Genomic DNA, 26,146 nt, shown 5'->3' with positions numbered 1-26,146 from the left:
GTCTCTCATGTAGCAGCCCTCCCCCTTTCAGGCCTCCACCTTTATTGTACGTCTTCCCTCACCCTTTGTTCATACTTTGATCACCGAGCATTTCTGCTAAAAACTGTACCTCCCGTATCCCATTAAAATTGGACGTGTTTCGCCTGACCAGGCGGTGGCGCAGTGGGTAGAGCATCAGACTAGGATGCCAAGGACCCAGGTTCTAGACCCCGAGGTTGCCAGCTTGAGCATGGGCTCATCTGGTTTGAGCAAAAACTCACCTGCTTGGACCCAAGGTCACTGGCTCGGGCAAGGGGTTACTCGGTCTGCTGAAGGCCCGCAGTCAAGGCACATATGAGAAAGCAATGAATGAACAACTAAGGTTTCGCAATGCGCAACAAAAAACTAATGATTGATGCTTCTTATCTCTCCGTTCCTGTCTGTCTGTCCCTTTCTATCCCTCTCTCTGACTCTATCTCTGTAAAGAAAAAAAAAAAAAAAAAAATTGGACATGTTTTGCTCCTTTCCTCCAACAGGAAGGGAAATGCCTCGACAGCTTAACGGTATTTTCAGATTGGTGTCGTGCCCCCGCCCTCGTGCCCGCAGTGGGGTGCCATGTGGGGTGGCACCCAAATCACATGTGCTCCTCTCTACGCCTGTGAACACCTGGCTTTTTAATCTGGCTGAGCTTTAGGTTCTTTCTAGAATTTTGCTACTGTGTAGGTTTTTTTCTAGAACTTTTTATAATTTGCATAGTGGAAAATGTGGAAGCGAAAGAGAGATTTCGTGAGGAAGCTAAGACAGGTTACTCGGGAAACGGTTTGTTATTTAGAAAGTGTCTTCATAGTGGCCTCACTGGAAGGGATGATGACCACAGCTATTAATGACACGGCATACCTCCGCCCCTGCATGGTAGCTAGCTTCCTGCCCTCCCCCACACACAGAATGTGGCCGAAATCCTCCATCTGCCTGAGCTGGGGACGGGGCGGGGGGGGGGGGGGGTAGGGGGGGAGACTGGGCTTAATTATAGCATGCAGCTAAGCTGAGTCTCCCCCATGGCAGTATAACTGTCATATCCCAGTCCAAGTGTGTGATTTTTTATTATTTTCAAGAATTAAAAGCTATGTTATATTTTCCAATAATAGCTTTATAAATGGTTTCTCTTCCATTAGTTCAACTTTGAGATATTTGCTGTACTTGGAAGGTTTAGTGAAAGAAAATGTTACCTCTGAATGTCAGTGTTCCTGCATTTGATTCTTAAGTTCTTCACCCATTTATTAATAATTATGCAGTGTTTGAAAAAGAAGTGCTGTTGTTAACTCAGAGAGATACTTTGAAGAGCACAGAAAAAAGCACCACAGCTTACAGATTCCTGAGGGAATTTTCCTCTTATTTTCTGTCACATTCTCAGCATTAGTGAACCAGTTCACTTTGTAAGGCTGTGTGGCACAGGGCTGGGTGACGATCCTCCAGTTAATTGAGCCTTAGAGACTGCCACAAAGATCATTCTCATTAGCAGTAGAATAGAATACTTCTTTGGATTGAATTAGTTCATCTTCCAAAGACTGCAATCCTTGATTCACATTTGCTGTTTTGTTGTTCACCCCTGGAGTCCTGAGAGGCAAGTCCGGCTGGTCCTCCCAGGGTCTTTCCTGAGCTCGGTGGTTCCTGAAGCCATTCCCGCCAGCCTGCCAGCTGGCCATTCAGTCAGCCAAGGCCTACCACAGACCTCCAAGACAGACCTAGCACTCTGGGGGTGTGCAGCGAGGACTAGGTATACCGTTTCTCTAAATCCATTGGAAAGTTTGAGAAGGGTGCTCAATTATTTGAGTGAGGAATTTTTTATGTGTGCCCCAGTCACAGAACCTGTGCAAAAGAACAAACCTTTTTTGCCATCTAACTGTTCCCTTTTCTAACAACCTCAGTATGTCTCAGACTCTGTAAGTTCACTAGAAACAGCTACAACCGAAGGAGCGCAGCGTCCATGTGTTAAGATAGGGATAGGCAAAGGAAGATCTTAAGGAAAGGGCATCTTTTATCTGAAACTGAGGGTCAAAGGGAAAAATATATAGAATTTAGAAGATGTTATTACTGATATTATTAATTTTTTTTTACCAAAGGACTTAAATTATTGACAAATTACTTTTATAGTTATCAAAATCTATATTCTTAGAATGAAAGGAGACTTGGTGTGTTGTCCAAAATCAAACCTAACATTCTTACATAAAACCTTAGACTTGCTTATTCTGAAAACAGAATTTTTCAAATTGATAGGCAGATTTCAAAAGAGAAAATAAAGAAGCAGTCAATAGAAATCCAATAATGTGAAATATATTGATATAGGAATTGTCCTTCTTGTAACACCTATAAACAGAAAAGTTTGCCTTACACTAACTTTCGGAGTTATTTTCAAAACAGAGTATTCTCATAAAAGGCATTTCTGGTTTCTTTCCAGCTTAATAAAATATGAATTTGAGTTTTTACTTTGCCTTTACTTCCTGAAATTTAGGATGTACTGGTAACCAGGCAATAATATAAACTCCATCAGTGACAGCTGTATAACAGCATCTTGAACTTAATAAGCAGTGTCCACGTACTGAGTGACTGAGGCTAGCAGCAGTGTGTCCGAAGGCAGTGCCGAGGCTCCTACCTAATCATCTGAAGGAGAGTGATGAAATTAAGGTATTTGCATTAATGCAAATCCTGCTTATAAAACCAACCACACTAATGAGCCTTGCATTGTATTGACATCTTAATGTAATATGTGCAAAGAAGTAAGATAACTTAAAAGTTTTCCCTTTGACTCATCCCTTGATGTTCCTCTTCACATGTCTGCTTTTGTCTAGTGTGAGGTGCTTTTTCTTGTAGTTTCACATTAAATATAAATTATTTCTCTGCTATAATAACGAATTGTTAAGTGGAGCCAAATACATTCCTTATTGTCATTTTTTAAAAATGTTTTCCCAAAGTGCTTCATAGGAATAATAGTTAAAAAAAACAGTTCTGGGTCAATATCAGTAGTTAAGAAGATCCTAGCATACCGTGAAGCTGTCAACCCATGGTCATTGGTGCCAAATTCAGTGCTAATAGGAATCCCCAATTTGGGGATGTGATGAAGAAGGCAACTTTATTCGTTGCAAACAGCTCAGTTGTGCTCAATCACAGCATGCGGGCTGTGGGAATAGCATGGCTGTTGGGAAGCCCTGGAGCCAGGCCCCTCTCTGGCTAGACAGCTCTGCTCCACTCTGCTCTGGTGAGACATCTTCAGTGTTTCAGCTCCAGCAGAGGAAATGCAGTCATTAGTCTTTGATGGAAAGGGAAATTGAGCTCCACATTCCATTTATAATTGACTTATAAAGTCAGAAGTCCCCATCCCTGGACCTTCATGCAAATGAGGACTCCAAATTCTTGCAGTGTGTATGGTCCAAAAGGCACTCTCCTGATTGGTCAGAATGAAGGTGCTCTGATTGGTCAGTGAAGATGTTGATGGGGGATCTAACTACACAGCTCCAATACGCTAGGCCAGGGGTCTCAAACTCAACTCAGCACGTGGGCCGCAGAGCAAGATCACAGCCGTTCGGCGGGCCGCACTAGGTCTACAAAAGGCAACTGTTACGCAACCCTTTTCTCACTGCAGTTGAAAACAAAAAAAAAAATTAGTACAACAAGCACAATCGTACATGCAGTTTACTCAGTGTCACAAAATGACCAGAAACTGTAGTTCGCATCACAACTGCTGTTAACTAAGCTAATATCTAGCTAGGATGCTAGAGAAATGAAAAATACAAGTAGGCCCCTAGGCTTACTTAATTTTATCCAAAATATTTTGAACTTCGTGGATTAGTCTGCGGGCTGCACAAAATTGTTTGGCGGGCCGCATGCGGCCCGCGGGCCACGAGTTTAAGACCCCTGCGCTAGGGAAAGCCTCACTCCTATTGGTTGAAATAAAATTCCAGGAACTCCTTTAAGGGCTGGCTCAGATGGCAGAAGTGTACTGCAAGCAGGCAGTTCAGTGCAGGAGGCAGGCAGCTTAGTGCAGGCTCTTCCCTTCCCTGAAGTGCAGTTTGTGTGAGAGGCGCCTGTGTAGAAATGGCTGCTAGGCTATTTTTAAAATTTGATCCCAATTCGTTACCAGGAACCCTTCTATCTCAGGGTCCACAGTACCTATCAGAATTTAACTAAATTTCCTTTTGCACATCTTTCCGGTTGGAGTGCCTTTCCTCTTCTGGTGCAGTCGCCACTCATGTGTCAAGATCTATCTCAGTGCTCTGGAAGAGCAGGGGCTTTGAGGTCAAACGGAATACCAGTTCCATTGCTTATTCATTCCGGTCCCTTTGTCCATAATAACAAATGACCTTGGGAAAGTTACTTAACTCCCAGGTCTTCAGTGTTCACACCTGTAAAACTAGTACCCTAAATACCCACTTCACGTGGATTCTGTGAGCATTAAATGAAATAGAATGCAGCAAGTATGTTCCTGATGCAGAAGAGGCATTGAATTACTTTCGTTTTGATTCATTCAACCAACACTTGTACTATTTATAACCACAACTTGTTATAAAGTAGCAGACCCAGACAGAGGTTGGTCCCCACTAGATCTAATGGCACCCCCATCATGTCCCTGCTGTGTCCTCAGCGCCATGTGCTGCTCCACATTGTCATGGTTGTCAGCTGAATGAAACAAGACATGAGCCAGCTGGCAGGCAGGAAAGCCACTGGCTGGCCCCGTCTCTCAGCCCGCTGGGCCCTCAACCCAGTGCTTGTATAGGAGGGGGCTCCCAGTCCAGAGAGCTTCCTTAGGAATACCTAGAGGGGCTCTTTCACTCGAGAAGAACTTAGGCAAATACAGCAAGAGTTGAGAATTACTGAACTCATGCTATGGACAGGAACTACAAACTGCCATATGTTAATTTAATTATAAGTGTGCACCCTAACTGTAAATATATACCCTAAAACTATAAAAAGATACAAATTGGCAATTCCTCCTCCCAGAGGAAGTGGTGAAAGCATTTAATAAGTGGTGTGGCAAAGTGATTCATCTCTGCTGAGGTCTGGATGTGTTTTCTTCCTGCCTTGTCGGCGCTCTGCTAGCCGTGTGTGCCTGCTTTCTGGTGAGCCGGCTCCTTCTGGCATTCCCGTCCAACACAGTCTGCAAATACCGGCTGCTGTTTACTTACAGACCAGAGAGGACTGGCCTTTCTCTGTGTTTGCATTCTTCTCCCTGGTATATTAGCCACCTTCATATTTTATATACTGCTCTAAGTAAGGGCAGAGGGGGGCACATTTTTCACCCCCACTATTGGGAGAAGGACTTTTGTATTGAAGTCTAAGCCACAAAAGGAACATCACCATGGACACCAGGACACTGCCATTAAATATCCCACCAAACTGCAATGGCTGTCACACTCAATAGCACGTGGGCTACAATGACAATGCTGCATGTTATCGTGATTGTTGTCTGCTCAGAGTCTTGGGTCAGCAACTCTTCTTTATTTATTCTTGGCACTTAGCTCAGGGTCCCACTTAGAGGATCTCAGAAGATGATTGTCCCAAGAGCAAAGGACTGATCTCCAAGTATTAGAGAACACAGGAGGCCTGTGAGCATCTCGCTCCAGCCCCTTGAGATAGATGTGCATTTCTTTTTTTTCCAAAGTGAGAAACTGGGGGGGGGGGGGTGCAGACAGACTCCCACATGCACCCGACCAGGATCCACCTGGCATGCTCACCAGGGGGCAATGCTCGGCCCCTCTGGGGCATTGCTCCGCTGCAACCAGGGCCATTTGCACCTGAGGCCGAGGCCATGGAGCCATCCTCAGTGCCTGGGCCAACTTTGCTCCAATGGAGCCTTGGCTGCAGGACGGAAAGAGAGAGATAGAGAGGGGGAAGGGTGGAGAAGCAGATGGGTGCTTCTCTTGTGTGCCCTGACTGAGAATAGAACCTGGGACTTCCACATGCCTAGCCAATGCTCTAGAGCAGTGATTTTCAACCTTTTTTGAGCCGCGGCACATTTTTTACATTTACAAAATCCTGGGGCACACCACCTACCAAAATGACACAAAATGACACTCTAACACAGTACATATTATACATAGAGTTAATAATATAGTTTCTAAATGTATTTATACTCACTTAGTGTGAAACCTGGGCCTGTTTCAATGAACACAAAAGGGATATCCTGGCAGGAATGGTAGAAAGACACAAACGAAGCTCTTCCTCAACAGTTCTCAGTCTCTCTCTGTTTTTAGTTTTTATCGCAGTCAAGCTTGAGAAGCTCAGCTCACATAGATATGTGGTTGAAAACGGGAGCAATGTCAAAATAGCTTTGTTGGCCAGAATGGGGAACTCCTTGGCAACAGATAACCAAAACCTGCCCAAAGGAAGATCAGCAAACTTTAGCTTTAAAGTTAGATAACATTGTGATGCATTGTATATCACTCTCTGCGGGGGGCCTCTTTTAAAAAGAAAAAGGTCAAATATCTATATACATCATCAGGATAGACATAACCAGCTGAGGCTGAGGCTTCATCTAGTGGTGGCAACACTTACCTCCAGTCCTGACCAGGATTAGAAATCGGGACCATGGGGAGGAGTAGCAGCTTCAACTACTCGGCGCGGCCACACAATGACAAGTGCGTGGCAGACCAAGCGGGGGACCTTCCTGGGTGTGGATGACAGGCGGCCTACAATTGGTTCATCGCTAATGGTCAGGATGAATCCTAGAAGGTGATTGGTCAGTGATCGTTCCCTGTGCCTCCACTCTTCCTGTCGCTGATAGCTGGAGGGAATGTTTATGTTCGGATGGAGGTGGCTGGCGGCAGGCCGGATAAATAGCCTCCGCGGGCCGTATCCTGCACGCTGGCCTGGCCGTAGTTTGGGGACCCATGTTTAATTTCCCCACGGCACACCTGACCATATTTCATGGCTCACTAGTGTGCCGCGGCACACTGGTTGAAAAACACTACTCTAGAGATAGATGTGCATTTCTTAAGCCTTGTATGTATTTTACAGCTAAAAGGTGCATAACTATGTAACCTTTGTGACAGTTTGAACTGGAAGAGCCTTTCAAGAATAATAATGCAGTTTATTGTTTCTCTGACCTTCATCACACCAGGCTTTTCAAATAAAACTGAAATTAGTGATGGTTGCTCGAAACATGGCCAGGGAACATAGGAAAGGAAGTCATACTGGTGCAGCTAATTTTGGGCTACCAGAAAATGCTCTATCAGGCCCCTGGATGAATGAGGAGTCCATTGTGGCATCAACTAATCACAGTTGTGTCCATTGTGACAGGTCCATGCATCCTTTCATTTAATCTTCGCAACAGTATGATGGTCATGTCTCTTATCACACTCATTTCACACGTAGAAATTATGGCTCCATGATATATTAAATCTTGTCCTAGATGACAAAGCTAATGAATAGCAGAACCAGGATTTGAACTTGTAAAAATCTGTGCTCTTCCTGCCCCTGCACTGCGCCCAGTGTGAATCTGTGTTGCAGCGACACTGAACTATTGGAGACCAAATGAAATGCTCCAAGGGGCCGAGAGGAGGCAACAGTCCCGGTCCGCAGACCAAAGGACTGCAGCGTCTTACTCACATGTTTATTAGCCAGTACAAATAACTTAAGGAAACAGAAAGAAGTTTTCAGAGGGTGAAGTAAAGTGCAAAGAACATGCTGACTTCTCATCTCTGTTCTGAGAGCCTAAAGAGTTCTTGTTGCTGAATCTTATCCTGCTGCTTTGCTGTTTCCAGCACACACTGTGTCTAGTGTGGGTCAGAGAGGCCCTGGGCTCTAGTCTGCTCAGGGCTCTCGCCCTAGGGCACCTCACTGTCTCTTAATTATTATTCTAACTGCTTATTTTCATAGCATATTCCTACAAATCTGTTTTGAACACCTTTCCCCCACACAGTTGTCCATATGTATGAGCCTGTGCTTAATGCTGCTGTTTGGTTTTCCTCCATTCCTTCCGTTACTGCTCCTGTCCTGCCCGTTGTCTCGTGACCGGGTTGATTTTGTCACTTGTATTCCCCCCCTCTTTGTTTCTGCTTGCATGAGGGGGACACCGTTAGCCAGTTCTTTGATCCTGAGCTGTGACAGCCACCATCCTTACTTGAAGACGTCTTTGCTTCTTCATGGCTCTCATCTGGCTTGACATCAAAGCTGAAAAAGGTTACCGATGACGAGATGAACCTTTTTAGTGTGTGAATTATGTAATAGTACAAACGACTATATCAGTATAATTGAGTTCTTATCTATTCATTTTTATCACTGCCTATTCAATATGTCAAGCTGTAAGCTAGAATATTTTAATTTACAGGAATGATTCAGATCTTGAAGAATGAATGTAAAAACACTGAATCCCAAAGTACAAGCGCCACCACTAAGCTATGAACTTGAAGACGGGCTACACCCTGTACACTACTGTGTCCCCAGCTCCTACTCAAGGGCTGCCTATAGCAGATGTCCCATGAAAAAGGAGCAAAGACATCAATGAACTCCTGCTTTGGCCTTCAAACCTTTGGGTATTTACTATAATTTTCCCAGAACAATAGAAGTTGATAAATGCTGTGTGACTCAATAAGAACATGGTGTACTTCTTAAGAGGCATGTTGATTATACTTTAGTTTAAATGAATGTAGCTAATCAAAATATGGTGTTGAGTTATACAAATAACCCCACCTATGTATATTTAGTTTCTATAAAATAATTACCATGACAGCCAGGAATAAATACTATAAAGAAAAGCAAGGCAGAATTTAAAGATTTGAAGAATTGTTGGATTGGTGTTTGTTATTTAGAATGGTCACATAAAATAGATCAGTAATAATATAATGCAAAATATTTGGACATTAAAATACAAAAAGAAGCTACACTTAAGGAAGCCTCAATAATTGGACCCATTTGAACCAGCAAAGCTGAATTTGGCTGTCTCATTTCATGGTAAGTTTAGAGTCAGAACAATTGCTTCACACAGATCTTTCCCCAACATTTTGGTAATTAAAATAATTGATCGTCTGTGCTCTTATACTTTTCCTTATTCAAGCTTGGTTCTTAAAACAAGCACATGAAATTTGGAACAAGAATTCAACATTGAATATTTTTAAATCATTGATAGGAACATTAAAAATATCATACCATTCATGAATGCATCAAATAAAAGCTGCTCATTGATCCTCATAAGTTTTAAACTAGTCTTCAGAAGAGGAAGCAGTTTGGCTGAAATGGCTACGGTGTGTAGGTATTGAAGCTGTCTGTAGGATGAAGTTGACGATTTTGTTCAAATGAATGATTGGAAATACGATTTAAAACATTGTGTACATATTTGTTTGTACACTGAAATGAACTCAGTTCAGTACTGGCTCATGGTTCAAATTCAGTGTTGTTCAAACTTAATTGTACCTGAAACTTGACACTCAGTGTTGTTTAAAGCATTTTGTAGTGATGCATGATTTTATCATTTTTCATAGACACGTTTGAACGTGAGTAGTGGGAAGTCAGATAAAAGAGCCTCAGCCTGGTTTCAGGGGAAGAACCTCGTGCACGTGTGCAGACTGGTGTGTCCCTGTAACCTCGTGTCTGGATGTTTCCCTCTGCAGATGATCCAGTCCCTCAAGACCCTGATTGAAAATGCAGACGCTGTGTATGAGAAGATCGTGCATTGTCAGAAGGCAGGTGAGTGCAAGTCTGTCTTTTCTTTAAAATAAAATTAGTAGCATCAGACATTTTTGCCTCCAAACTACTCCATCCTTTTGCTACTACATTAAGAAAATCAGATATCAAAATTATCTTTCCATGGCTAAAGAAAATACGAATTCCCTGGTTCTCAAGCCTTAGAATCCGGTGGGGATGGGATGGGGTAGGGAGTTGAGCGTGGCTTTTAAAATATATTGACATTGGTCTGGAGCATGGCTTAAGAATTCATAGCTGTTGAAAGCTCTCGGTTTTTTCTAATGAGCAGCCTAGATTAAGGAACTCTGTACCAACCTCTTCCTCAGTGTATTCTTTGCTGCCAACCCCCCTCCTGCCATCCATGACTTGTTGGCACATGGTAGGATGGGTGAGGCTTGAGCAGAGAAGGAATGAGTTCTTAGAAGAATGGGCACCAGTTGCAACCTCTTAACACTTTTTAATGTACTGACATTTTCAAATGCTGATGAATTCATTAATTTAACATCCAAATGTTATATACTAGATTATAAAATTCTACTACATAAAGACCACCTAATTAATTTTAGCTGTGATAAAACCAAAAAGTCAAATATTTTGCAATAAGTATATTGCAATAAGAACAGACAGGATGGAGTTCTTTCACTTTACAGATTTGTTTGAATGTGATTAGGAAGATTCTAATAGAAGTGGATTACTTCTAATAGATTCTAATAGAAGTGGATTCTAACAAGTGGATTACTTCATTAGCAAGAATATCTGTCCATAATTTCTAAGGTTTTTTGGTGGCTGTTCTTTAAAATCAGGACACTATAACTATTACCTAGCCTGCAAAGAAAAAATCAGAACTCATTTAAAATAGATTGAAGATGAAGGATACGTATGACAGTTTCTTTCTTTTTTTGGTATTGTCTGAAGGAATACGCATTAGTGACTAATGAACAGACAAAAATCCTCATCTTCTTTTCCTCATTTTGTTAGCAAAACATTATCAGCAAAGTGATCTTTCTACTTCTGGGGTAATATTCCCTGCAACCACAAGGAAAACAGCTGACCTCAAACAGCATTTTTATCATGTCACGACCCTACACAGAATCATCCAGCAGCTTGCTAGAGAGTCTGTTGTGTCAGATCTAAACTCCCAACTTCTCACACAGGGTCACCTACTCACCGGTCCACACATTTTGACAATGTGATACAAATTTTATTGATTAAGTCATCTGCTCATTTAATAAATATGCTTTGATCTTCTACTGTGCATAAGGTACTAGTGAGAGGTACTTGCTTATCAAAAAATAAACAAGATTGACTTTTGCCTTCTAGAGCCTTCCAGTTTAACGGGAGATGTGACAGCCCTCACACACAGTTGAATGTGTTGAGAACTTCCTGTGCGTTACTCGGGAGTCTGCACTCAGTTTGCGAGGCAGCGGGAGCCGTTGTTTTTTATAACAGAACGGGAGAGAGACTGAGTGTTAGCTGGTGGCCGGAATAGCAGTGTGCAGAGTGTGTTTGTGGGCAGAACCTGATTAGGAGGCCGTTGGGAGCAGTGAGGAAGGAAAGGAAGTGATGTGTTCGTCCAGCCTGGCCTTTGGGCTGTCCTTGTCCTTTTCGACTAAGTGTGTTTCTACTTAGCCGGATCTTCACATGCCATCCCTCTGGTAAGACCTCTCTCTCCCTCCTCTCTGCCAGTCTGTACTTCTCTTCCTTCTGTCTCAGCAGTCTTCCAGGAGACCTTTTACGATTCCAGGATTTACATTACCTAACCGCTCTGTTCAGCCCTTCTCACATGGACAGTGTTTTGTTCAGCTGATAGAGCTTCTTCAGTTATTGTATAGCTTATTAATGTATTCCATCTTCCAGACAGGATGGTAACCTCCCTATGGCACCTGCTTTGCATATTGAGTTGCTCTTTGGATTTTACCCATGACATCTGTCCTAACATTCTGCTCAAATATTAACTGTGATTTAAGTACTCGATTCTATCAAATGTGTGTATCGCTATGATAATTGTGGTCTATTCGAATTTGAAACTACATTTATCAGAAAAAAATAACTGTTTAATTGAACAATTTGTCACTTCTTTTCAACTTTATTGGTTTATGAAGTTTGATAATTTCTAACATAATGCAACGTGGTTCTTCTATTTGGTTTCAATAATGGATATCTTTGCTTGTATTTAAAAAACGGAAGAGTCTTGTCCGTTAAAGGTTTTTGTACGGGAGGGGCAACTCAAAGAATAACCACTGGATAATGGTTTGTGTTGCTCTGGGTTTAAGGATCTTTAGAAGCATATAATGATTATCTCTTACTTTATTTTTAATTAAATTTATTGAGGTGCCACCAGTTAATAAGATTATATCAGTTTCAAGTGCACAAGTCTGTGACACAGAAGCTGTGCCTGCATTGTGTGCCTACCGCCCGAAGTCAGATCATCTTCCGTCACCGTGTGTTTGGCCTCCTTTTCCTTTCCCACTGCCTGACCCTTCCCTCTGTTGTCTGTGGCGTTTCTGTTTTGTATCCCACATATGAGTACAACCATATAGTGCTTAAATGTTTTCTGAGTGACCTTTTTCACTTAGTATAAAATTCTCAAGTTCCATCCATGTTGTCATAAATGGCAGTATTTCATCTTTTCTTGTGGCTGAGTAAGTATTCTATCGGATGTATGTTCCACAGCTGTAATGATTATCTTTTGGTTTCACAGTTACTGTTGAACGCCTACACAGCCCTTCTATTATTCCAAGGGCTTATTTTAGGGTCCCTTGATCTTTTGTCTCTCATGTTTACAGTTATCGGAAGGGCATATAGTCATTAGTCATATGAAGAGTTGCTAATTTGTATTTGGCTTTAAAGCATTTGCATAAGGTTTTACGTTTGATAAGTAATTGCCATTCTGCTTACAGAACTAATCTTGCAATGACAAAATGAAGATATAGGTCACCGAAGTGCTGGAAGAGAGTGTGTTAGAAGTATATCAAACTTTTAAAACACTAGTTCATATTCTTATTAGATAAACCTTCTTTTCGACATTTATGTAAAAAGGAGTTACATACACTCCCACCTGCAGTCACGTGTTAAAATGTGCCCCCAGTTTGGACAGGTTCAGACTCTAGCTGTGTAGTTGTTTTTTTGGAGATAGAAAAGTGCTGATGTTGTTTCTGAGAAGAGGGAGGAGGCAGGAGAGGAAGGCAGAGAAGTGGAGACCTCCAGCCCAGGAACGCGAGGACCCTGCGGGCAGGTGGCCCAAAGGGACGGGCCACAGGGAGGGCAGAGGGAACAAGCAGGTGGTGGGCAGCTGGGGAAGCCTCTGCAGCTGTCTGTTTGAGGAAGAGATTGTGGCAGCACCGAGGGTCAGAGGCTTAAAGGAACATCTTAATGAGAAAACCATGTTCCTAGGAATAGGAGAGATCCAACGGTGAGGTGAAGAGGAAGACTTTGGAAGATGAGACAGGGCTGAAGGATGCAGGAAGTGAGGAGGGCAGGAATGAAATCCCAAGTCATGCAACACTTGACCTTGGAAAGAGGGAAGGGCCCTACTTCTTCTCAGATAATACTGAAAGCAGTGGCATTTGGAGGAGTTCTGAGAGAGAGGAGTGGTTTCCACTGAGAAGGTAGACAAGGAAGTCCTCCCTGCCACAGGAACACACCAGCCTCGTATGCAGACAAGGACAGGGGCTGGAGTGTGGGCGTGTGTGTTCAGCGGTCAGGAGCGCCAGTACAGGGGGCTAATTAAGTGTGAGAGCGGGAGGGGGGGGGGACGTGAATGAGGGGGTCGGGGCTGCCACATGAGTGAGGAAGATGGGTAAGAGTAAGTGGCGTGGCCATACAATCATGAGTATGTACAAACTCATGAGCATAGCTGAATACACTCAGACACTGATTCTAAATCTAACAAATGCTTGTTCTCCCAAAAAACAGTAAAGTAGGTGATTAGTAAGGCACATGTGCAGGGGAGCCAACGAGGAATCTGCAGGAGAAGCTTCAGAAAAGTTCTTTTTAAAAAAGTTTATAAAAATTGATGTCAGGTTCTTTCAAGAGAAAGTCTTTTCCGCTTTCTAATCTCTCTCTCTCTCTCTCATCAAAAAAGCAGTCATTGAATTTTAATTTTCTTCATAGCTGCTTTATTGATCTGTTCTGTAAAAGATAAGAAGATGATCAAGAAAGAAACTGAGACTGCTTTGGTTCAGTGAGTTGGATGTTTTTATCAGGTGAATCTAAATGGAAAATAATTTGTTCTCTGGAAAAGAAAGAAACTGATGACATGCCTCCCTGTCAAAGATGGTGAGCCAACACATGCGTGTAATCTGCACTCCCTTCTGAGCCTCATTGAAATGACAGTGTTTCATTTTTTGTTTTAAGGCATAAACCTGTAAGGACAAAAAACAAAAAAACAAACAAAAAAAATGGGAGCCACAAAAGTTTGGAAACTAAAAAACAGCTGACCAAGTGATGATTGGCTTGGCTGACTGGAGCGCCGTGAGCCCAACGCGGGCGGCAGGGACCTGACAAGCAATCTGATTTACACTGCAGACCCCCGCCCCCACCCCCGCCACCAGCTCAGGGGCACCAGGGGCCTCTGGGAGTTAGAGTAAAGGCAGGGGAAAGAGGAAGTTGTCCCAAAGCTGGGTTAAGTAACAATGAGAAGGGATTAGCCAAAAAACATAGATACGTAATCCACAGACGCAAACAACAGTGTGGCGATGGCCCGGGAAAGAGGGGTGAGGGCTAGGAAGAGGTGGGCGGAGGGTGGGGGAGGGGTACGGGACAGAAGGAGACTTTGCTTGGGGTGGAAGAAGCATAATGCAGTGTGCAGATGGTGTTTTATTGAGTCGTACACTTGTAACAAATATGGTTTTGTGAACCAGTGTCATCCCAATAAATTCAACTAGAAAAAAATAATTGAGACCCCAGATGGCCAAGAACACTACCTGTGTTTGGTAGTAGGCAGGTTAAAAATAGCCAGATTTTCTCCCTTCATAGGGGAGTTTCATAGGTAATATTTGAAAAAAATATATAAGCATGTTACTTAGAAATGTTGACATAAATACTAAAAATGGAAACACAAAAATCAGCTAATGCTTCCAAAGAGGGAAAAATAGGACAATTATTTGGCTCTTTAAAACTATGTTCATTCGGCTTTGGCCGGATGACCCAGTGGTAGAGCGTTGATCTGGTGTGTGGATGTCCTGGGTTCAGTTCCCAGTCAGAGCACACAGGAGAGGTAGCCATCTGCTTCTCTACTCCTCCCCCTCCTCCTTCTCTCTCTCTCTTTCTTTCCCACAGCAATGGCTCCAGTGGTTTAAACAAGGTGGCCCGGGCCCTAAGAAAGGCTCCATGGCCTCACCTCAGGTGCTAAAAATAGCTTGGTTAAGAGCATGGTCCCAGACTAGGGTTGCCAAGTGGATCCGGTTGGGGCTCACGGCTCATGTGGGAGTCTGTCAAAGTCTTTATCGCCGCTCTTCTTACTTGTAAGAGAAAAAAAAAATTTTTTTAATGTGCACACAAAATTCTGATAAAATTAAATTACTGAATTAAAAATAAAAAAGGAAGGAAGGAAACAGAAGCTACCTCAGGATTCCTTGACTGGGGGTGTTCCCAGAGAAGACGTGGGTCATACCCACAAGGCTTGGGGACAGTGTTGGGTGTTAGGTGAACTACTGCCAAAGACCCCTGCTGGCCTCCCAGCTTCATGCGCAGGCCCAGTGCCCAGAGGCTGTTCTGTGTACCTGGGTGGGCATGAGCCTGGTTCCTCTTCTGGCAGGATAAGTGCCAAGATGACTAAAGGAAGATCAAGCCCTAATCCAGTGGTTCTCAAAGTGTGCGCCAGGGCGCACTGGTGTGCCCTAGAAGATTTCCAGGTATTACAGAGAAATATGTGCCTGTTGGGGAGCAAAAAACCAACAGGATATTTGGAGTTTAGATTTTGGTAGGACAGAGGTGTGGGGAATTGGCTGTAAGCTGACAGTCTGCCCAACCTCCCACCTCACTTGCCTGATTAGGTTGCAAAAGGCTGTTAAGCTGTGGTGCTGGATTGTTTACACTACCCCCCATGTTCCCTGGAAAACCTGGAGTCAAGTTTCTTCTATCCTTTGTTTGGTGTAAAGTTAAGATGATATATATGGTAGGGGTTTTCTGAACTTGGTAAAATTCTTGGGTTACCTTGGAAACGTGATCAGAGACCATTGATTTGCTAATGGCCCACTCTGTCCTATAAATAAAGCAAGATGCGGTTTTTGGGCACGCTTTGTTCTTGCCAGCAGCAATTAAAGGGCCTTCCAAACCCCTTATTTTCTTAATTTCACACCATTCCCACTTAGGACCTGGAATTACTAGCTGCGCTGGTTCATGGCATGTGCCTAGATATAAAAATAAATATAGTTACTCTATTATACCATTTTATTACCACGGCATTGTTATATTTATTATTAACACGTGATTATATTATTTGTAGTTCAGTACACCCAAATAAAATGGATAGATTTCTCAAAAAGAAGTGTGATATTGAAGAATCGATTCTGGAAGTGAGCAAAAGTTAAGTGTAAATAAAATAGGACTTGAAGGCTGACGGGCAGAATTTAATTTATAGCATTTCCCATCACTTAACACTGAACAATAGGATTGGATTAGAAACCCATTCATGGAAGCTTCAAGTGATTTTGGTTTAACATTAACAGAAGAACTGGCAGCTATATCCACTGATTGTGGATTGATGATTAAACAAAAGGAATTGTCTCTTGAAGCCTTTTGGATTTCTATAAAAGAAGAATATGTGGCAATATCTAAAAAAGCTTTGAACATTTTACTACAATTTTCAACATCCTATTTATGTGAATTAGGATTTTTCTACCCTCAACACAATTAAGAGTAAAAAGAGAGGAATTCTTCAATGCATTGACGAGAAAATGAGAGTTTGCCTTTAAATATATGCCAAAACATTGAAGAAATCGCTAGGACACATCAGGCTCATGTTTCTTATAAACACACTAGGACCTGCCAAATTTACTAAATCTTACTAAGAATGTATTTATATATATATAAAGATAGCTTTTTGTCGTTTATTTTTAACTGCTTTTTTACAAATTCTAAAAAGCATAACTCAAAAAATGTAACAAAAATGTTTTTTAATGTCAGAATAAATTTAATTTTGTCATTTATTTTGTTTAATTACCATAAAAGCACACTTGGACTTTATATTTTTTCTTTAATATTTGACTTAATTATAACATATTTCTCAGAAATTTGTATATAGCACGCCTACAGTTATTTGTAGGATTTTAAATGCGCCCGGACTTCAAAAAGTTTGAGAACCACTGCTCTAAATGAAGGAAAACCCAGCCCACCCCACACCTATTTAAATAGAAGAGTCCTTTCTAACAGCTCTCAGTTAGGCTTATGCATAGCAGGGAAGCATCCTCACTGAGTAAAGTGGGATGTAAGGTAATTCTCCAAATAATGAACGCTTTAATTACCCTTCATTTCGACCAGTTTAATAAGGCTTTTTCTATAATGGATTCTATACATCCCTGCTTTCTTGAATTTGCTTTGCCAAAACTAATCTGAGCTTTTGGTGACTGGGGGCCATCTTGAGAGGCACCTGTTGTCATTCTGCTGTCGAACGCGGTCATTTCCCCGGGAGCCGGTCCTTCTGGAGGACCCGGCACCTGCACACTCAGCGAGCGGCCTTGCTCTGTCTGTTCAGACCCCGTTTCCAAGGTTAATGGTTACATTCTATCTCGTTCAAATTTCACTTCCTACTGCTAATTTGTACTGAGTTTCTGCCGGCCTTTTTGTCCTCCACTTGTTTTTTTCTTTTCTAATTTACTGTTTCTAGTCCGCCGAACAGTTGGCCTTCCCCTGTGATCACGTGGGATAGATTGATCCTCACTGAGAAGCGGATGAGAGCCTGGCGCACTCCCGTCTGGGGAGAAGAGACTGTCAGGCCCGACCTCTGTGACCCAGATTTGATTGCTCAGAGGTCTTTTTTATTCTGCAAACTCCTTGGATCTCAGTGTGTTTTGGGGAGCTGCCAATACCACCTAAGTAACCTGTCACCCCCTATCACTTGGTCTGCTCACATCGTTACCTTGCCCAACAGGGCAAACATTAAATCACCTGGCAGATTCATGCTGAAAGCGCTTCACAGCTGTTCTGTTTGAAAATGTTTACAGAAGAAAATCTGGGAGCCTGTGACTTTTGTTTTTATTTATGTCAGGATGTTTCTCAGCTCTGTTTTTCGGAAGCAGGAAGTTCTTCCTTGGGGGTCCGGAGACCCATGTTCTTGTGCCCCCTGTCTGTGTTCTTGTTGTGTGATATTAGGTTAGTCACTTAACTCTTCTCTGTCTGATTTTCCTCCTTCTAAGTGTCATGGAATTATGATTCCCTGCCGGCCCTATGGGTTCTAAAATAATGACCTAAGATTGATAGTCTACTTTTTGGAATGGCTTCATTACAGTTACTTAAAAAGATTACCAGGTTAAAGAAGTAATCCCATACAGTGGCACTGGATACATTAATTGCAAACCCATCAGCGTGAGTTTCGAAGCAGAAAGCTAATACCTGGCTTTGAAGGTGCCAGGGTTGCCCCCTGGGGGCACACAGACGAGGCTGAGTCAGACTCCCAGAGTGCCTTTGGAGCCCTCAGCGTCCTTCCTGTTCTCCTGGGTGCTTTGAGTAATACACAGTCAGGGAAGCCCAGAAGTATGAGGTCTTCAGTGGCTGGCCAACCTGTTTTCCCCTATGATATCCCCAAAAGGAACCTTCATCACTGGTAAAGGACAGTAGAAGGAATGGTCACAAAGGTGACAACTAGGCCAACTCAGAGCAAAACTTTAAAATAAGCCGCGAGTCTCCAGAAACCCACTGTCTCCCCACCCCCCTACCGCCTTCTGTACCCAGCACCCCATCCTGCTTCCAGATTCTCAAGGCAGCTGCCTTACTAATAGTATTTGTCCTTGTTCGATGCGGTTTTTTCGCATCGCTCCCAGTATGGAATCTTTGGGGACAGGGCTAAGGAATGTGCATTTGAACGAGCACGGTCAGGTTTTGAGAACCTCTCTCTAGAGGGTGGAGCACAGCAGGCCCTGGTCCTGGGTTCATGCTCATCTCGGTGCCTCATTGCCCCCACAGGGAACACGTAACTGTTCAGACTCAGACGTGCACTTACTTGTGTGATTAGTTGACAGCAAGCTGCCTTTCTCGAGGAGCCTTTTCCTTCTTCCTAATACAGTTCTTTCCCTGGTGACATTGCCCGGTGCCAAGAAGGAAGGGAATGGAAATCAGGGGGATGCTTTACCTTCCTGGGATACCCGTCCCCTGAGCAGATCCCAGAGCTTTGCTTTCTGCTCACTTCTTCCTCCCTCCTTCCTTCCTAAACCCAGAGTATCTGAAAGCATCACTTTGCATTTAATTAGCAACTCTCGGGGTCATCTCAGCAGATACCCTGCAGGGAAGGGGTCAAACTGCTCTCAACTCCTGTATGCCTATAAATTTTTTGTTGTTGTTATTATTCTGTCATACTTGTTTATTAAAAACCTCAATTGAAGTAAAGTACACAGATAAATTATCATTCACAAATACCAGAATGTGGAAGTATATGTATATGTGTATATATATCTATATCTATATCTGTATCTGTATCTATATATAGAGAGAGGGAAATCTTATAAGGATAAAGCATTTAAAGCAACTTTAATTAACTAACTTTCATTAACATGCCACTACACATGTTAACATACTAAAGGAAAAATAGAGTCATGCATTTGTGGAATGTGTTCAATGATATGATGTTGCACTGATTATTATCAAAGATGCAAAAAAATAACAAAACTTCTCTGCTATCATTGCAAGTTATAAAACACTACCAAGCAGACGGTGCAGATAATCGGTACAAATGATGTTTGGACGAAGGAGTAAGCCCAGAGGGGTTTGTTGGTAGGGAAGGGGGTGGGCTTGAGCCAGGACTCGGAGGTCATGCAGGGTCCCTGGTGGCGGAGCAGAAGGAGCAGGGCTTTATAGGTGGGCCACAGCATTGGAGGCTTCACGATCAAGGTGTGCTTTCTGTGCTCGTGAAATATGTTGTCCTGGCTGCAGGGAGATGTCTGCTTCAGGCAGCAGCAGAAATTCAGGCTGGAAATACATGTTGGGCCAGATAATGGAAGCCTTTTAGTTCAAGGATAAAGGGTTTGGGGTTGATTCTCTAGGTCCACATTTCCCAAAGCTCCATTCGGAACACTGCTCATGCTCCGGAGGTGAAGAATTTCATCATTAAATCTTCATAACACAGCCTAATCCCCTCTGGCGATTCTCAGTACACAGTAGCAGGCTAAATAGCCTCCAGTGTAACTCAGCATTTATTTCCCAAACTTACTTGGTTATAAAACCGGTTTTTTTACTTCTGTCTGTCAATGTCTTGAGCATTTTAGGACATTGCTGTAAGCAGTGGGGCCACTAAATAGTTTGGGTCAGGCTTCGGGACTCACTCCTCGTCTCCTCTCCCCCCTGTTCAAATACTGCTCCCAGTGATGGGATGTGGGCCTGAAATGGTAGACTAGGAGGAAGTTGGTTGTGAAGGTCTGGCTTTGGTGTGGCGAGCAGGAGATCACAGGAGGATGGCGTCTTAGTCTGTTCTGGCTGCTATGACAAAATACCACAGACTGAGTAGTTTAAAAACAAATTTATGTCTGGAGGCTGGAAAGTCCAAGATCATGGTGCCAGCAGATTTGACATGGTGGCTTGTGAGGGTCTGCTTCCTGGTTCATGGACAGCACCATCTTGCTGTGTCCTTGTTGAGAGAAGGTGCCAAGGAACTCTCTCAGGTCCCTTTTATAAGAATACTAATGTCACCCTGGCCAGTTGGCTCAGCGGTAGAGCATCGGCCTGGCATGTGGAAGTCCTGGGTTCAATTCCCAGTCAGGACACACAGGAGACGCACCCATCTGCTTCTCTACACTTCCCCCTCTCCTTCCTCTTTATCTCTCTCTCTTCCCCTCCCACAGCCAAGGCTCAATTGGAGCAAAGTTGGCCCGGGCACTGAGGACAGCTCCATGGCCTATACCTCAGGTGCTAGAATGGCTCCAGCTGCAAAGGAGCAACACCTCAGATGGGCAGAGCGTCGCCCCCTGGTGGGCATGCTGGGTGGATCGCAGTGGGGCTCATGCGGGAGTCTGTCTGACTGCCTCCCCACTTCTAACTTCAGAAAAACACAAAATAAATAAGTAAATAAATAAATAAATAAAAATTAAAGAATACTAATCTCATTCATGAGGGCACCACCTACGTGACCTATGCACCTCCCCAAAGCCCCACCTCCTAATACCACTGCACTGGGCAGTAGGATTGCAACATGTGAATTTGGGGAGAGGGACACACAAACATTCAGACCATTGCAGATGGTCGAATGGAAATAGCTAATAAGTTGTTGAGGCAACTGTAATGAAAACTTGAGATGGAGTCAGGCTTACAGCTAGAGACAGAATTGGTGTCATCCAAATGGAAGTCATTTGATGAGATAAGTTCTCCAAACAAGAAAGGGTTGGAGGATATGGGATATGATTAGGAGTCTATAATTCAGAGCTGGGCATTTAACATCAAAGTTAAATTTATCTCCTGTACAGCGATCCCTCCACCCTGCTCTGCTTTGTCTTTCTTCTGTAGCAATCGTTACCTTCTAACCCACCACACAGTTTACTTGTGTCTGCTGCTTTTTGAGTTCTTCTTCCTACCAGAATGTCAGCTCCTTAAGGGCAGGGGTCTTGGTTTATTCATAAGTATCCAAAATGCCGGGAAAGCCAGGCTAGCACAAAGCTAGCCCTCAGTAAATATATTCTGAATTCAGTTGAACATAGAATGCTGCATTTATTTTGTTCATTTATTCACCAGACATGTATTGGGTCCTTAGTCTCAGTCTGACGGAAGCTGGGGACTTTGCTTCCCCGCCCCCGGGGGGCTGCGGGTGGAGGGTGGGAGGTAGGTACATGAGGAGACCCTCGCTGCACAGGCACGTCACCCACTCATGAGAGGGCGTTCACTCTGAGCAGCCGGGACCACGCACCCCATGAGTAACACTGTCGGGGCCATCGTCAGACCACATCTTAGAGCAGGGGCTGAGTCAGGAAAGGTGGTTTGTGTGGGAGCGGGGCACGTAGGGACAGCAGTTCCTGGCAGGAAGAAGAGCACGTGCGGGGCAGTGAGGCCCACGCTAGCTGCGGCTGTGACGAGGACGGAGCAGCAGTGAGGCTGGAAACGGAGGCATGGAAGCCACACAAACCTGGGAGCTTTAACACCATGTTAAACAAAACACCTTGGTGTGTTAGTCTGCATGAAGAGAAGTCTCCGTGGCCCTGGCTGGCTGGCTCAGTGGATAGAGCATCCACCTGGCATATGGACATCCCAAGTTCAATCCCCAGTCAGGGCATGCAGGAGAAGTGGCCATCTGCTTCTCTTCTCCTCCCTCTTCCCTTTCTCTCTCTCTTCCCCTCTCACAGCCAGTGGCTCGGTTGGTCTGAGCATCGGCCCCAGACGGGGGTTCCCAGTGGATCCTGGCCAGGGTGCATGTGGGATTCTGTCTCTCTATCTCCCTTCCTCTCCCTTAAAAAAAAGAAAAAAACAGTGCCTGACCTGTGGTGGCGCAGTGGATAAAGCATTGACCTTGAACACTGAGGTCACCGGTTCAAAACCCTGGGCTTGCCCGGTCAAGGTACAATACAGAAAGCAACTACTACGAGTTGATGCTTCCCGCTTCTCCCCTTCTTTCTCTCTTCCTCTCTTTCTTTATCTCCTCTATCTAAAAGTCAATAAAATTAAAAATTAAAAAAAATTTAATTTAATTTAGAAAGAAAAGAAATCGTTGGGCAAAGCTATCAAAAGCAAAGTCTCAACAAAAACTGTAAACTTAGAAGATTGTTAACAGTACATACTAGAAACGGCTAATATCCCTAATATGTAAGGAACTCCTAAAATCAGTAAGCTTAAGGCCAACAACTCCAGTGTTTGTATTCTTTGCAAAGACTAGAAGCATAGTTCCTGACAGGGAAATTTAAGATTCTAAAATAATATGAAAAGATGTTCAGCTTCATTCATAAAAGATGTAAGCTTATCCCGGGTACAGAGAATACATACGATTATGAACAAAAAGCCTCCATTCCTACCTTCATGAAGCTGAAATCGAGTTGTGGGAGACAAGGAACAAAGAAGTGTGTCAGACAGTGATGAGTGCTTTAGAACCAGGGAGGCAGAGAAGGGGGTAGGGTGTCAGGAGTGGGGGTCTTTTACATAAAGTGCTCAGAGAAGACCTCTGTGAACCGAGTGACATTTGTGCAGAGATGTGATTGGAGGTAGGGAGCAAGCTTTTCAAACACCTGGGCAGGGATTATCCCAGGAAGAGGGGCCACGGAGGCGAGGCCTTGATGTGTCCGAGGAGGGACCAGCAGGCCAGTGAGGCTGCAGTGCTGTGAGCGAGAGGAGGGGAGGGCAGGAGCCTCCGCTAACAGCGGGCCAGGTGACAGGGAGGCCAGACCCTTGTGAGGATGCTAGCTCTGTTCTCAGGAAGATGAGAGGTCCTTCTGAGGGTCTGAGCAGAGGAGCGGCGGCATCAGCCAGGCGGTAGGGGATCAGGGCAAGTGCAGATGCTAGGAGCCCATGCAGGAGGCTTTTACAGCAGTCCCTCCAATCAGTGATTGTAACCTGGTCCAGGGTGATTGATCTAGAAGTTGAGTAAATGAGCTATTTCAAGGAGAGGCCGCTTTTCATGCATCAGATCCAAACATTTGTATCCAAGACCCAAAGTTCCATCACACACAGGTCACGATGGATTGGTGAGAATACAGAAGAAACTGATGACAGTCACGTCGCTGGGGGCGGGAGCGAGGGTTGTAAATTGGGTTCACGCCTAAGAAAGGCCATCTTGCAGTAAATTTCAGCATTACAAATGATGTACACTTTGAACAAGCAATACCATTTTTCAGTTTATTGTACAGATATGATCATATACTTGGAGAAAGAATCTGTACAGGATTTCCTTGTAACACCCTGCATGTTCCACGGGAGGGCCCTTGTTAAATACACTGTGATAGATTCATATAATGGGACATATGCTACCATAAAAAAGAATAGAGACATACAGGGTGAAGCCACAGTAGGTGTACAGTTCATATGCAGAATGATACCATAACTAAGAAGCAATAATATAAGAATAAACTCTGTGTTTCATGTACTCACAACTGTACACCCACTTTGTCCCCACCCTGTAGCTGTATTTACCTACAGATGACATATACACATATTTATATATATGGCAGATCTATTTTATTTGTGTGCATAGCTAAGGGTCGGTGTGCTCTTTACTAGTGCTGGGTGTGAGGGGTGGAGAGTGGAGCCCCGTGTGCATGCTGTCAGCACCCCCTCTCTGCAGGGACACGTAGGAGGGAATAAAGGTTGCCTGATGGGAGGGGAGCAGGGGACTGAGCAATGGGGAAGAGGAAGGTAATTCTCTGTATACCAGTTTATACCGCTTAAATTATTGAGCCATAGGATTATACTATCTGTTCATAAAATAAGAGGAGGTGTAAAAAGAAAGGGAGATGAGGATCAATAAGGTCAGGAGGGTCTTGGCTGTGGTGGCCATGCCCAACTGTGAAGGAGAAGAAAGAAGCGGGTTAAGAGTGGCAATCCAGCCTGACCAGGCGGTGGCGCAATGGATAGAGCATTGGACTGGGATGCGGAGGACCCAGGTTCGAGACCCTGAGGTTGCCAGCTTGAGTGCGGGCTCATCTGGTTTGAGCAAAAGCTCACCACCTTGGACCCAAGGTCGCTGGCTTGAGCAAGGGGTCACTCACTCTGCTGTAGCCCCACGGTCAAGGCACATATGAGAAAGCAATCAATGAACTAACTAAGGTGTCGCAATGAAAAACTGATGATTGATGCTTCTCATCTCTCTCTGTTCCTGTCTGTTTGTCCTTATCTATCCCTCTCTTGTTTAAAAAAAAAAGAGTGGCAATCCAAACGAAGATATCCTAGGTAAAAAAAAAAAATCTAATTGGGGTGAGGAAGGCCTTTTTATTTTTCAGTGCAATGGAATGAGGAGGGTCCTGCTAAACACAAAAACACACGATTCCTCTGTGATCCAGGTCATGTGTTTAGAATGGTGGCGCCGTAATTAGATACCACATCATCTTACCTAGACTTCCCCAGATGGAACGCTCTGGCAGAGGAAGTAGAACCTCCTTCATATAATTCATTCACAAATTACACTGCTGTGGGGATCTTGTCATCCATCTGGGTTTTACGGATATATTTAAGAGTCCTGGTTTATCTCTTCCCCCTCGTGTGGAACGGGATTTAACAGCTCAAAATCCATCTTAAAATAATTTGGCTTTTGTTAATGCCAAGAGTGTTTGGGAAGAAGGCCAAGAAAAAGAGACTACCAACTGGAACTATGTGAAAGCTAATTAGGCCCTCCCGTGCTCCACGGGGATTATGGTATAAACGCCCACGTTCCGGCAGCACACCCAGCGCCGACCGCTGGAGCTCTGGGGCGGAGCGTGTGGCTTACACGGGCCGTGTACTTCAACAAGGGCTGGATGTAAAATAGTTGGGGGAAAAAATGATTACCCATATTTTGTTTTCAAGATACTTTGACGCTGTGTCACAAGACACGTGCAGACTGTGTTATACTGAGGTGCTTTTAATACTGTGGATAAATGGACTTCTTGAATGAGGTCCCAAGGAGACCTATGTTCTAGTCCATAGCTCACTACACTTAATTTGGGACATTTGAAATCTATTAAAATTATAAATATATGTTTCTTTTGTCACCATTTAAAAAATTTTACCCCTTGCTTTTGCTTTTTATTTTCAATACACACACAAAAATATTTTTGCACCGGGTATGCTTGCAATAAAGAAAAAAAAAAAGCTTTCTAGGACAGCAAAGCAATTTTTCATTTGTAAAACAATTCTTTAAGTGTATCAGTTTAAGATCAATATGTCTCTTTCCTGAATTTTATTATACTTGCTTCTAAAAATTCTTAGCCATGTGCTACATGGTCTATTTTAGGTTCATATCATGTAGATTGGTAGAGAAAATCCCAATTAGACTGTTTGAAAGGTCACCTGCTTTATGTTTGGCAAGAATAAACACGCATTTCAATCGAAGAGGAAATGATGCCATGTTTCTGACTGAAACCCCCTTCCCTTGAAAGCGGAAGGCTCTTTTATATCTTAGTATTATATATATATTATACATCTTTTAATTTCTTACTTTATTTTTATGGCTGTTTGGTTTTCATCTAGTTTTTCTATGATGGGAAGCAAGAAACTTCATAGAAGTGGAATTTCTCTCCACTACATTCCATTATATGCAGTTGTACTAATGTTCTTAATTTACTTCTATCATCTTGGAAAATTTACACTCATTTACCCGTTTTTATGAAACATGATACTTGTATCAGCATTACATTTCACTCTTTTTTGTCATTAAGCTTTAAGCCCCCTCAAAGAAAAA

General features: G+C 43.4%; 1 protein-coding gene across 2 annotated transcripts in view; it reads left to right on the top strand.

Moving 5' to 3' along the window:
• PLCL2 (phospholipase C like 2) overlaps positions 1-26,146 on the top strand; it is a 186,622-nt gene that overhangs the window by 131,705 nt on the left and 28,771 nt on the right. For both annotated transcript variants that reach the window (XM_066245712.1, XM_066245711.1), the window contains exon 5: positions 9,579-9,654. In XM_066245712.1, the coding sequence (XP_066101809.1) occupies positions 9,579-9,654 (76 nt within the window). The remainder of the gene's footprint in view (positions 1-9,578; positions 9,655-26,146) is intronic.

The sequence above is a fragment of the Saccopteryx bilineata genome, chromosome 10 (genome assembly GCF_036850765.1).
Source record: "Saccopteryx bilineata isolate mSacBil1 chromosome 10, mSacBil1_pri_phased_curated, whole genome shotgun sequence".
NCBI lineage: Eukaryota > Metazoa > Chordata > Mammalia > Chiroptera > Emballonuridae > Saccopteryx > Saccopteryx bilineata.
The sequence above is the reverse complement of the archived record's forward strand: the minus strand, read 5'-3'. Positions and strand labels throughout refer to the sequence as shown.